Source organism: Paroedura picta, chromosome 15 (genome assembly GCF_049243985.1).
Source record: "Paroedura picta isolate Pp20150507F chromosome 15, Ppicta_v3.0, whole genome shotgun sequence".
Lineage (NCBI taxonomy): Eukaryota > Metazoa > Chordata > Lepidosauria > Squamata > Gekkonidae > Paroedura > Paroedura picta.
The window spans coordinates 6,197,236-6,208,589 of NC_135383.1; the positions used below are offsets into that span (position 1 = coordinate 6,197,236).

General features: G+C 52.0%; 2 protein-coding genes across 5 annotated transcripts; one reads left to right on the forward strand and one right to left on the reverse strand.

Moving 5' to 3' along the window:
• Positions 1-1,731: 1,731 nt before the first annotated feature.
• Positions 1,732-8,946, reverse strand: CCDC27 (coiled-coil domain containing 27). 4 transcript variants are annotated; one of them, XM_077311147.1, is made up of 13 exons: positions 8,777-8,928; positions 7,902-8,085; positions 7,418-7,547; positions 7,142-7,270; positions 6,639-6,778; positions 6,216-6,395; positions 5,564-5,794; positions 4,318-4,534; positions 3,794-3,924; positions 3,485-3,562; positions 2,914-3,126; positions 2,663-2,767; positions 1,732-2,544 (listed from the first exon to the last, which is right to left on the reverse strand). In XM_077311147.1, the coding sequence occupies exons 1-13, from the start codon at positions 8,911-8,913 to the stop codon at positions 2,419-2,421; spliced, it is 2,001 nt and encodes a 666-aa protein (XP_077167262.1). In that variant the 5' UTR covers positions 8,914-8,928; the 3' UTR covers positions 1,732-2,418. The 4 variants fall into 4 exon arrangements, with proteins under 4 accessions (XP_077167262.1, XP_077167263.1, XP_077167265.1 ...); XM_077311148.1 differs by having other exon boundaries at positions 1,733-2,544; positions 8,822-8,946; XM_077311150.1 differs by having other exon boundaries at positions 1,734-2,544; positions 8,808-8,936.
• On the forward strand, positions 8,760-11,286 carry MRPS16 (mitochondrial ribosomal protein S16). Its single transcript, XM_077311163.1, has 3 exons — positions 8,760-9,188; positions 9,862-10,122; positions 11,017-11,286. Exons 1-3 carry the CDS (start codon positions 9,176-9,178, stop codon positions 11,172-11,174), a joined length of 432 nt encoding a protein of 143 aa, XP_077167278.1. The 5' UTR covers positions 8,760-9,175; the 3' UTR covers positions 11,175-11,286.
• The last annotated feature ends 68 nt before the right edge of the window (positions 11,287-11,354 follow it).

Here is an 11,354-nt window from a genome sequence, read left to right on the forward strand (position 1 = left end):
TTCTTTTCATCAGGGTCTTGTCTTGGGGGGCTTCCCTGAGCCAGGATCCGCTTGAACTGGGTAAATCACCATGAAGACCATCGCAGTTCACATCTGCCTCGGCCTTCATTTTTATCTGTTGGCTTTGGAACATCTGGATGCAGGTACGGTTTTCAGCGGCACAGGTGAGATATGCATTGAACGTGTTATGGGGAGCTTGTCTGCAGAACAGGTGCAGAATCAGTGGCTATCTGTGGCACACACAGAAGTCCAGGCGCTGATGGCCCCTTGGGCTTGGCTACGGCCTAAGAACTGGACTCCACAGACCTCAGGCTTAACCCCATCAAGGGATGACAGTGAATGACATCTTCCATGAAATCATTCTTTCTTGTTCAGGGCTTGATTTTGTTCCGATAAGATGCTGCAGAATAGGAGTCAATTTTGGAATCATTTGGGATAGATTCAGACAATGGCAACTATTTGGAGCCTGGTGGAACCCTGGAAATGAACACAGTTTTATTTCCGCACAAGTGTGCAGGTCTTCAAACTCACAGGCTTTTCTGCTTATTTTCGGCACTTCTGTGCCCTTATTGTGAATTTTGTTTGTTCTTTCCTATGTGTTTTGCTCCCTCTGGTGGTTGTTTTGATATTGCACTGCTGTGTCTCTGGCTTATTTCCCTGCATGTAAATAAATCGGAGATATGCCTATGTAATATCAAAGCACCCACACATGGAAGAGAGTGGGAAAATGACAATATAGGCACACAAGTGATGAAAACAAGTGAGGAAAAGGCCCCTTTTTTCAGATACTGGGTTTCTTCACTAGGAAATCTCACAGAAGAGGTGGTCTCTGCAGGCCATAAATACTTGGGACAGAACATTTTGTTAGAATTTACGGTGCCACCAGACTCCTGTTTTATCTGGCTGCAATTGAGTAACGTGGCCAAGCCTTTCAAAATAACAGATGAGCTATGAGAGTCTTTCTATATGTCAGTGCTTCATTTCTAGCCCTTGGGCATGTACTTTGCCAATAATGTTGGACCCCCGCTTGGGTCCATTCTGAGTAGAAATGGGCAAAAAAACACCACACCCCCTCAGAACCAACTTTGTCATTGGTTTCTTGGAAAAGCGGCCAGTAAAAATCCAGAAATCCTTTTCCACATTTACTTTGATGTTTGGTCCGTGCTATGATTCAGGGCCCACTAAGACGTGCTCAAGATTTGGGATCGCCCCCTAACGTATCTACATGTGCAGCTCGACCACGTCATGTTCATGAATTGTGCGATCGGTTTGTTTTATTGTAACGATATCTTTTGGGAAACAAATGTGTTATTTTTATAGCGCTCTCTTTTTTTCCCCTTTTTGTAACACAATAAACGTACTTGAAATGTTCTTGGCGTTGAAAGGAAAGGTGAAATCACACGCGCATACTTTTCGCATGTGCTCCTTGGGCATGTGCAGGATCCCCGAGTTACCTCATTCCATATTCTCTAACTTAGGGGCTGCCGGTGTGGTGTCATGGCAGCTGCTGGCACTGTCCCCAAGCGCTTTTAGAAAGTGGGTGTGGCCACTTGAAGCTTTTGCCCAGCAAGGCTTCTGATTGGCCACTGGAGATTTGATCAGCCGTGCAGATTGGGTCACTGAAAACAATATCCACAGGAGCCATTTTGTGACTAGCTCTGACTCCTGAGGCCGCCATTTTGTAGCTGTGCCTACCATGTTTTGTCAAAATTCCGAATGTGTCCCCAGGCTTTAAAAGATGGAACACCACTGCTCTAACCACAATCCTGTTCACCACTGAGGCCTGTGTGTTTTCAAGGCAGCCATTAGCTTCTGCACACATTGCCTTGAGGAGGTTCATTCATAACCGGGGTTGGGTGGGAATCAGAGCAGAGTCAACATTCGATCCAACGATTTAATCCAGTGGTTCTCAACCTTCCTAATGCTGCGACCCTTTAATCCAGTTCACAGTGGTGACCCCCAGCCATAAAATTACACAAGGGTTCTTTCACAGAAATTAAACCAAAACTGACCAACGGCGTGAAGATCCATTGTTCATGATTGTATATAAATCGGGTTTTTCCCCACGGTTTCTCAGTTCAGTTCTGCCTCTTGTCCCACCATGCTGATCTCGCTCTTTTCCGCTGCTCCAGACAGACGAATGCTCTATCTTGATCTGCCCCGCAAGGCTGTTGTTGGATGGCGCCCCCAATCTGGCCAAGCTGCTTGCCCTGCTGCGACCTCTGTGAAAGAGTTGTTCAACCCCCAAAGGGGCCCCGACCCCCAGGTTGAGAACCACTGGTTTAATCAGAGCCAGGAACGGGCGGATGCTTCTGGACAGAACAGGGCCCTTGCTGAGAAACTGCACAAGACAAAATGCGTGTTTTTTTTCCCTTTATCCATTCAGTCGTTCCATCAAGGACGAGAACACCCAAGGCCCTATTTGCTCGGACTCTTTTTCTTCGAAGGAGGCGGTGTAGCGCTTTGCTCGCTGCTCAGAGATGGCAGCTTGACCCCCTTCTGCCGCAGCATTTGGTGAAAATCCATACGGTCGGTGATTATTTTCTGGAAAACAGATCCGCGAACCAGGGTCACGACTGGCAGAGGCCCTTCGGCGCTCCCTCCCCAAAGAAAAAACCCCCCACTAACTTCCCACCGGCCCAGAACCATTTTTTTTTTTTACCTGCAAGACTTCCAACACCTCGTCATCTCCGATTTCCGACTGGGGCGATTTGGTGCCGGGGGAACCGTAGGTAGCCTGAAGGATTTTGCTTCGAAACCTTTCGAACTTGGAACAGAGAGAGCAGAGCAGAAAGAGTGTCAGTTGAAGCCAAATGCTGCCCTTTAGCCAGGAGAATGATGAAGGGCCCTTCTTGCGGCAGGACTCTATGATCCCGCCAAGAAGTGTAGGGCCAGGAAGGGCGAGAAGGTTACCCTCGTGCCAATGGCCTCCAGCAGGACCCTGGTCTGCTGCTCCACCCTCTGCAGAACATCCAGCTGCCTCTGCAGCTCCTTCTGCTGGCTCAGCTGCTTGCCGGTGTGGTGCTGGTTCACCACCAGCTGAGCCTGGAGCCGGTTGATGTCGACTTGCAGCTCTTCGATCAGCTGGGTCTTCTCCGCCAATTTGGACTCCAGCTCGGAGACCACCTGAGAGATGGGAGGGGAGAAAAGAAGTGAGGAGCTGAGCTGGCCAATGCATCCCTGCACCAGGGGTGGGCCGGGCTGGGTGGGTTGGATGTCACTCCTCCTCCTGGCAAATAGATCTGAGAGAGCCCAAATACGTAGCAATGTGAGCACCGGGAAAGGGGCAATGAGGACTCTTCATGATACTGCAAACCACAGAGCAACCAACGCTGACCAAGGCTGCGGTACTCGGACGGGCTTAATTCTCCTCCTTGAACCAGGTCCTTGCCCTGATCAAGAAACATCTCCCCCTTTACCTGAAAGGGGGACACAGATCAGGAAAATACAGGTGTGCCGTTAGCGGCGGGCATCTTTGGCTCACCTGCCGAAGTGTGTTGTTTTCCCTTTCAATGGTGCCCATCATTTCCTCGTGCTTCCTCTCCTCTCGCAGGTTGCAAAACTGAAAGCCCCCCCCCCCATTGCAAAAGACATTAGCAATACCCTTGGATTTTTAAAAAACCACAAGCAAGTTAATGACACTACACTGAGTTCTCCTGCAGATTTGTGGCTGAGGAGGAACGGGAACTGCAGCGGCGCCGGCTCTGCTTCGACATTCCCGCTGTGTCACACTCGCTGTGGTCCCAGATCGCTCCCCCCTCCCCCAAGCTAATGGGAGTCTGTGCGATGGTACCTTGGTAGACATGGCTTCCAGCTGGTTTCCTCGGTTGTGCAGCTCTTTCTGGAGCAATTCCCGCTCGGCGTGGGCTCGGCGTAGCTGAGACTCCTCGAAGGACAGCTGCCTTTGCAGGGAAGAAATGGCCCCTAGCAAAGCAGCGGGGAAAGGGTTAAGGGAACGGCCCTTCCCCAGACAAAGCAGGGAGCTCAGATGCTGTTTTCACAAGCCGGTAGGATTCAATGATGCAAGTTCAAGGAGGGCCACAATAAAGGGGAGTGTGTGAATCTGTGCAAGAGGAAGCCTATCGCCAGCTAAGCTAACTAAGTAGAACCCCCATCTTCAGGAGCAGTATACCTCTAAGCACCAATGGCTGTGGACAAATAAAGGGGATGGGGAGGGCTGTTGCCTGTAGACCCCAAATCTGCTTGTGGGCCTTCTAGAGGCATCCGGCTGGGCAAGGTGGGGGCACAGGATGCTGGCCCAGAAAGACCGATGGCCAGATCCAGACGGGCTTCTTCTAACAAGCTCAGTCGACTTACCCGTGGCGACATCGTAATTGTTTTTCACTTTCTCCAGCTCTTTGTACAGGTCTTCGTTCATTCGCTGGGACTCCAGATACTTGCGCAGGCCTGTTTCCTCTTCCCCTCCCGACTCGGCCTCCTGCTCCGTCTCCCCTTCCAAAGCGGTGCTGAGTTCGAGGACACAGACCAGCTCTTCCCCGCTCTCCTCTCCTTTCTTCTGCTGCAGCTCCATGTACTGCGAAGATTGGGCACCCAATAAAGAAGGACTCCATGGCCAGGGTCATGCACAAGAGAGAAAACCTCAAGCTGAACCAGGAGATTGAAACCCGGGGTGGGTGCTTCTTCCGGAGGCTAGGGGTAGGGGGGGAAAAAATCCCAAACCGAAAGGCCTTTCTTTCCATTATTTGGAGGGCCAGGCAGGAGAACAGGGAAAACCCTTGCAAGGCTGACAGCCCTGTGGAACAGGGGCTTTTGGGATGAAGGGCTGCTGCTCTGATCTTTTGGGCCCTTGCTTCCCCTCCTCTCCCTATGTTTTAATTCTCACTCCAGCCAAAAGATTTCATCTGACCAAGCCAACACCTATTCTTGTGTTTCTTCATGTGAGGCCGAGGCCATCGGGTAGGTCTCAAAGGAGAGCAGCCACAGATGGCGCCAGCTCCAAAAACAGCGAGAAAGGCCAGCAGCAAGTAGCAGTGAATTTGATGCCTTGTGCAGGGGGTTGGAGGACCCTGGAGGTCCCTTCCAACTCTATGATTTTAGCACCAAGACAGGCCAGGGGCTGTGGCTCAGTTACATGCAAAAGCTCCCAGGTTCAATCTCGGGCAGCGCCAGACAAAAGGATCCAGCAACAGATGATACGAAAGATCTCCGGCTTCAGAACATGCTGTTGAAGCACTGCAAAATCTATATTTGCTGGGGGCTCAGGTTAGCTTAGCCTGGCTTTCCTTGTTAAGGCAAACATCTGTGAAATGCAAATTCTTGGGAATGCAGAATGCAGCACCTCAAGGTGGCAGCTTCCAATGGGGTTTCTTGGCATTCAGCTCCTCAGGGCAAAGAGTCAATCATGGCTATCTACCCCCTCCCCTGAAGACCCCCGGGGAGGGGCATCTTTTTTGGGCACTCACTCCGAAATGGGTTTCTCCGTCTAGGCTGCCCCAAGGTTGCTCAGCTCAAAGGGCCCGGCTTTTTGCAAAAGTAAAGGTGGGATGCTACCTTGAAGAGGGAGGACTTGGAATGTCCACCAACACTCGTGCTGCGCACTCACCTCTTTCTCCAGTTGCTCCAGCTCTTCCTGACTCTTCCACAGCGTTTCCGTCAGGACGCCCATCTTGTTGCCCAGCATTCTGTCCGAGTGAGCTAGCTCTAGTTTTATTCGCTCAATCTCTTGCCTAAAATCATCCGGGATGCTTTGTTGCCCTAACTGGATCGGTAAGGACAAGCCTCTCCGGGTCGGCTTTTCTTTTGGCTCTTCCTCCTTGGTGACGCTGTCAATTTCCTAGAAGGGAAGTTTCGTCACCGGGCAAATGTCAGAGGATTTCCCAGAGTCCCTTACCAGAAGCAGCAAGGCCTTGCCCTCGGCCTACCCCGTCCGGCCAGGACCAACCAAATCATCAGTTTGGGCCAGTCATGGTGTCCCTTTTGATGGCAGACCCCCAAGTAACGTGGCAGGGATCTCACAGGTTTGAGAGAGACCTAGAGAGTCACCAAGGGTGTCCTTAGGGGAGCAGAAGCCCTCCTTTTGAGTTCGGAGGGAAGCGGGATGGGCTCAGACTCAAAAGGAGGGCTTCTGCTCCCCTAAGGACACCCTTGGTGACTCTTTAGGTCTCTCTCAAACCTGTGAGATCCCTGCCACGTTACTTCGGGGTCTGCCATCAAAAGGGACACCGTGACATCCGTGCTGCCTTGGTTTAGCCTACCTTCTCTTTGGGGGCTTCTTCCTGGACGGGGACTCCCCCCTGCTGCTGCTGGTCCACCTGCCTCTGCAGATTGTCCGCTTCTTCCCGCAGGACCGAGATCAGCTCATCCTTCCGGGTCGACTCCGCCTCGCATTTGGAGAGCCGGCTCAGCTCTGCCCCGAGCTTGTGCAGAAGCTGATCCTGGGGAGAGAAGGGCCGGATTCAAAAACCATATGACATTGTCATTTCAGCAATAAAAGCAATCAAAGGACGCAACAGTAGAACAATATAAAATGTTAAAGGTTGGAAACAAGAGAGAATTTCTCAGCACCGAGGATGGAAAAACAGCTGTCCTCTCCACACGCAGCCCAAGCTTACTTTGGGAGCATCGTATGTCCCCTGTTCTCCTCCTCCCTTCCCCTGCTTTCCCATGTGTATCCTGACCTTCTCGAGGAGCACGGTTATGTACCAGGGGACTCTGGAGGTCGAGCGGCCTTTGACTTGGGTTTGGGAAGGTGTGATTTCGCTGTAACTCCTCCACTTGGGCAGTCCCACAATGCTTTGACTGAACATGACCGGGTACCCTGGACAAGGAAGGGGGGAAGAGGACATTTTAAGCCAGTTCCTGGAACTGTAGCGGAAACCCGCAAGGGCAACTTTCAGGGAGAGGACGCAGCTTTGGGTTAAGCGCGTGGTTTGCATGCCGAAGGTCTTGGGTTCAAAGTAGGAGATCTAGATTTTAGGATGAGCGGATAAATTCCCATCAGCCCCTGCAGGGACATCTGGAGCACCAGTCTGGCCACCCCTGAACTAAACCAAAACGGATAAATTCCTTGAAATGTAGCATCATCTGCAGCAGGGATGGTGGGGAGATTCCCTTGCAAACACAGCCTTTGGGTTAAGAAAAACCACACGTGAAAGCCCAGCTGTGGGACAGCCAGACTTACCCCTAAGGCCAAGATCCAAGGCTTCCGTGTATGAACTGAGGTTGTTCCAATCGTCCAAGGACAGCTGGGAGGACAAAGTCATGGTGCTCAGGGTATTGGGTGGGAGGTTTAATTTTGCCAAAGTGCTCTCTGTAGGGAGGGGAGGAAAGGCAGGTTAAAGTCATCGAGGTAGGAGAGGCTGAGAACGAGAATGATGGAGCTGAATTTTCTGAGCTTCAAACTCAGGTCTCCCCGGCCGCCACACTCTCTCCACTTCTCTCCCGGGAGCCGCCTTACCGCCTGGAGACGTCGAAGTCGCCATGTGGCTGTACCTTGGGCAGCCGGGCCGCGTGAGGAAACCTTTCTGCAAATTCTCCGCTTCGGTCATGTAGCCCTCCAGTAAGGGCGTCATGGTTTGGTCCACGGCCTGAGAGAGGAAGCAGAAGGTATAAGGCAAAATGCGTGTTCAGGCGACTGCCCCAATCGATATTTTGCTTGCACCTCAAAAGGGGGGAAAAAAGAAAGGGAATATAAAAGGGGATGGGGAATCGCCAGCAAGTCGATGGCGACTGAACACACTTTTTAATAATTTCAATTGTATCTTTGGATTTATTGCATGTTGATTTTGAATGCCGTGAACTAGTCGGAACCTGCTAAAGGGGAAGGTGCAGTCAATTATTATTATTATTATTATTATTATTATTATTATTATTGATGATGATGATGATGATGATGATGATGATGATGATGATGATGATGCAGGAATGCAGATGCCACCTACCTCTTTCTTGTAGTACTCCCCGAGCAATTGGGATGCTCGGCTGGGGTTAATCTTGCTGCTGGTGGGCGGGTTCCAGACCGAATTCTGCGGCTTCCGATCGATCACCTCTTGCAGCTCGCTAAAGCCTTTGAGCATCAGGTTGAACTGCTTCTCCACCGCCATAGCGGCTTCTCTGCTCTCAGAACTGCACAACAGAGAAGGGCGGAGTCTTAATCATCCTGAGGCTTTGGAAGCCGAGCCAGGAGCGGGGATGGACCAAAGTGGAGTATAACGCTATGGAATCCACCCTCCAAAGCAGCCATTTTCTCCAGGGGAACTGATCTCCGTCGCCCTGGAAATAAGATATAATTCCAGCTGCTCCCCAGGTCCCATCTGCCACCTGCCCTCCCTATCCCTGCCAAGCTAGCTTTCTAGATGCAGGGAAGACTGTTGTCTAAAGCAGGGGTAGTCAACCTGTGGTCCTCCAAATGTTCATGGACTACAATCAGCAAACGCTGGCAGGGGCTCATGGGAGCTGTAGTCCATGAACATCTGGAGGACCACAGGTTGACTACCCCTGGTCTAATGCATGCAACACTCATTTCAGAGTTTCCTTATATAAGGGAATTGTTTTAGAGGTGTGTAAATGCCTAAGGCGAGGGGGCCACCTTGCAGAATGATTGCCACCTCGCCAACCACAGCTTCCCATAGGCAAGCATTCTCATCCTCACTGAGGACTAGCCTGCTGCGAGCCACGCCCAACGTTCCACAGCGCAATCACCATGAGGGGCGTGGTCAGGAGGGAGAGGCGTGGCCGGGAGGTATATTCTAGGGCGCGGCAAAAACCCAAGGCTTCCACCCCGACCCCCGTGTCAGTACGACCCCCGCCCCATCACCTCCGCCTCGGTCTCGAACTCGCTTCCCCACCTCCTGCGCCCCACCTTGCGCGAGCGCGGCACTCCCCGGCTTTTCCCACCCGCGGGCGCTTAGCAACCTGGCCCCGGGACAATGCCAGGACTACAGTTCCCGTCATCCCTTTGTGACTAGCGAGGCGCCTGCGCAACAGGCGGAGCTTCCTGCCTCTCGCTCTCTTTTCGAGTGTTGATACGTCAAGGCGCGCCGTTCCGGGCTCAGGCCGCCTTGTGCGCATGCGCAGTTGGAAGAGTTCTTGTCCGGGGAGCTTGTAGGTGGGGCGCGAGGTCGGTTTGCAAGCGCGTGCAAGGAAGGGGGCCGGCTGGTCGGAGGAGCAGGTTTCCCATTCTGCCCTTTCTTCTCTTCGCCGGCAAGAAGACATTATGGTTCACCTCGGTAAGTGCGGGCAACCCTAGGCGTGTCAGCGGTTCAGCGTTTGTATTTCTGGTGCAAGGGCAATTTTTACAACAACCTTGCAAGTGTTGCATGTTGCAAAGCGTGCGGGCAGTTTGAACAGCATCAGTCTGACCAATGCAAGGGCAGAGCCGCCCGGATCTGCTTTTCAGCGCTCCGCTTGTTCGCCTTGCACCGGGAAGCTGGTGTGCTGGTTGTGGATTGTGCCTTTTGCAAAAGATGCCACAACAATTTGTGAAGACGAGCAGTGATAATTCTGTGTTTTTTTAAAGACACCCTTAATCAAGTGGCAATGAGTACCGTGTGTTAATTAAGCATTGGGTGAAAAGTTATTGCATTAGGCTAATTTCTCTCCGATTTCTGATAGTTCTATTACTGCTTTAAAAGCTCCATTTAATGGACTATTCTGGCCAGTATGGAGAGACACAGGTTAAGAAATGAATTCGTCCTCTGCCGCTGAATGGTGTCACGCTAACAGAAAACCAACCCGCATTCTAATTGCCCCATCATAGTATTTTATTTATTGGCTAGGTTTCCAGTGGCTCTAACTGGCTGTGTGTGTCCTCCATGCATAGGCCTAGACCCTTTTCAAAGTGCATCCAGGTGTAGAAAAGGACGTTCCAAGAACGGCATGTGGCCATTGTGTCTCCCGCAGGGCAACCCCTCCTGAAACATTACCACAAGGCCCACCTCGTCATCCGCTTTGCCCTCGGCGGCTGCACCAACAGGCCTTTCTACCGGATCGTGGTCGCACAGAACAAGAGAGCCCGTGATGGCAAGTACGTGGAGCAGCTGGGCTGCTATGACCCGCTCCCGAACGACCACGGCGAGAAAATAGTCGGCTTGAACTTCGAGCGCATTAAATACTGGATTGCCTCAGGGGCCCAGTTAAGCATGCCTTTTGAAAAGCTTATGGGTAAGCCGGACTCTTCTCTTCCGATTATTACTCCATCCAAGTTTCCTGCCTTCTGCAGGGGGGTGGACTAGATGACCCTGGGGGTACCCTTCAACTCTATGATTCTAAGTCAGGGGTAGTCAAACTGCGGCCCTCCAGATGTCCATGGACTACAATTCCCAGGAGCCCTTGCCAGCATTCGCCAGCGAATGCTGGCAAGGGCTCCTGGGAATTGTAGTCCATGGACATCTGGAGGGCCGCAGTTTGACTACCCCTGTTCTAAGTGAACCCTTTCGGTAACAGGGCTTTTCTGTTCAAGCGGGCAGTCGTTTTGAGTCCAGCGGCAGCTTGAAGACCAACTGGTTTTAAACCCTCTAGTCGTCACCCTTTTCCTTTCCCCAAGGAAGTCAGGAGGACAGAGTGCTTGGGTCGCCCTTCCCCATTTGGTCTTCCCAACAACCCTGCGAGGTAGACAGAGTGGAATGTCACTGGCTGACTAGGCGTTTTGAACTCGACTCCAGTGGCTGATCAAAACCATTATTGGACCAAAGCCCTACCAGGCCCTGCCCAAGGTCTAAAAATAGAAAAGATGCCAGTGCAAAGGTTGGTGCCCAGGGGCACCACGTTGGGGACCCCTGCTCTAAACTAACCTTCACTGCTGCAGCAGACCACTCCCTATACTCCGTCACTGGACGTCACAACCACCACATCTGCTAAGGCAGGGTTGGTCAACCTGTGGTCCTCCAGATGTTCATGGACTACAGTTCCCATGAGCCCCTGCCAGCAGGTTGACTACTGAGTTACTCCAAAGGCTGCCCCTTTTCTGGTACTCCTCCCCGATTCTGTCTTAAGGACACGGATGGAGACGGATTGGAGTCAATCGCCACAATTAAGCCCCTTTTCCTGCTCTCCTAGGACTCGCCGGCTTCTTCCCCCTGCATCCCATGACCATCACCAACGCAGAACGGATCAAGAGGAGACGGGCCCGGGAGGCGGCTGCAGCTACGGAGGCTGCATCGGTGACTCAAGAAGAAGGGACTGCGACAGAAGAATTAAGGCCTTCCGGAGAATAGACTGGGACTTTGGCCTCCGGCACCAAGGGACTCTCAATGCCAGGTTGCCGGGAAGGGCGTAGAAGCGACTTGAATTCCCAAGGTTTATTAAACCCCCTTTTGGGTCTTTGCAGTTTGTGAACGTCCTTCACCCCCTAGGCCTCCGGACCGGTGGGGCTGCACCTGATTTTCAGGGCGGTT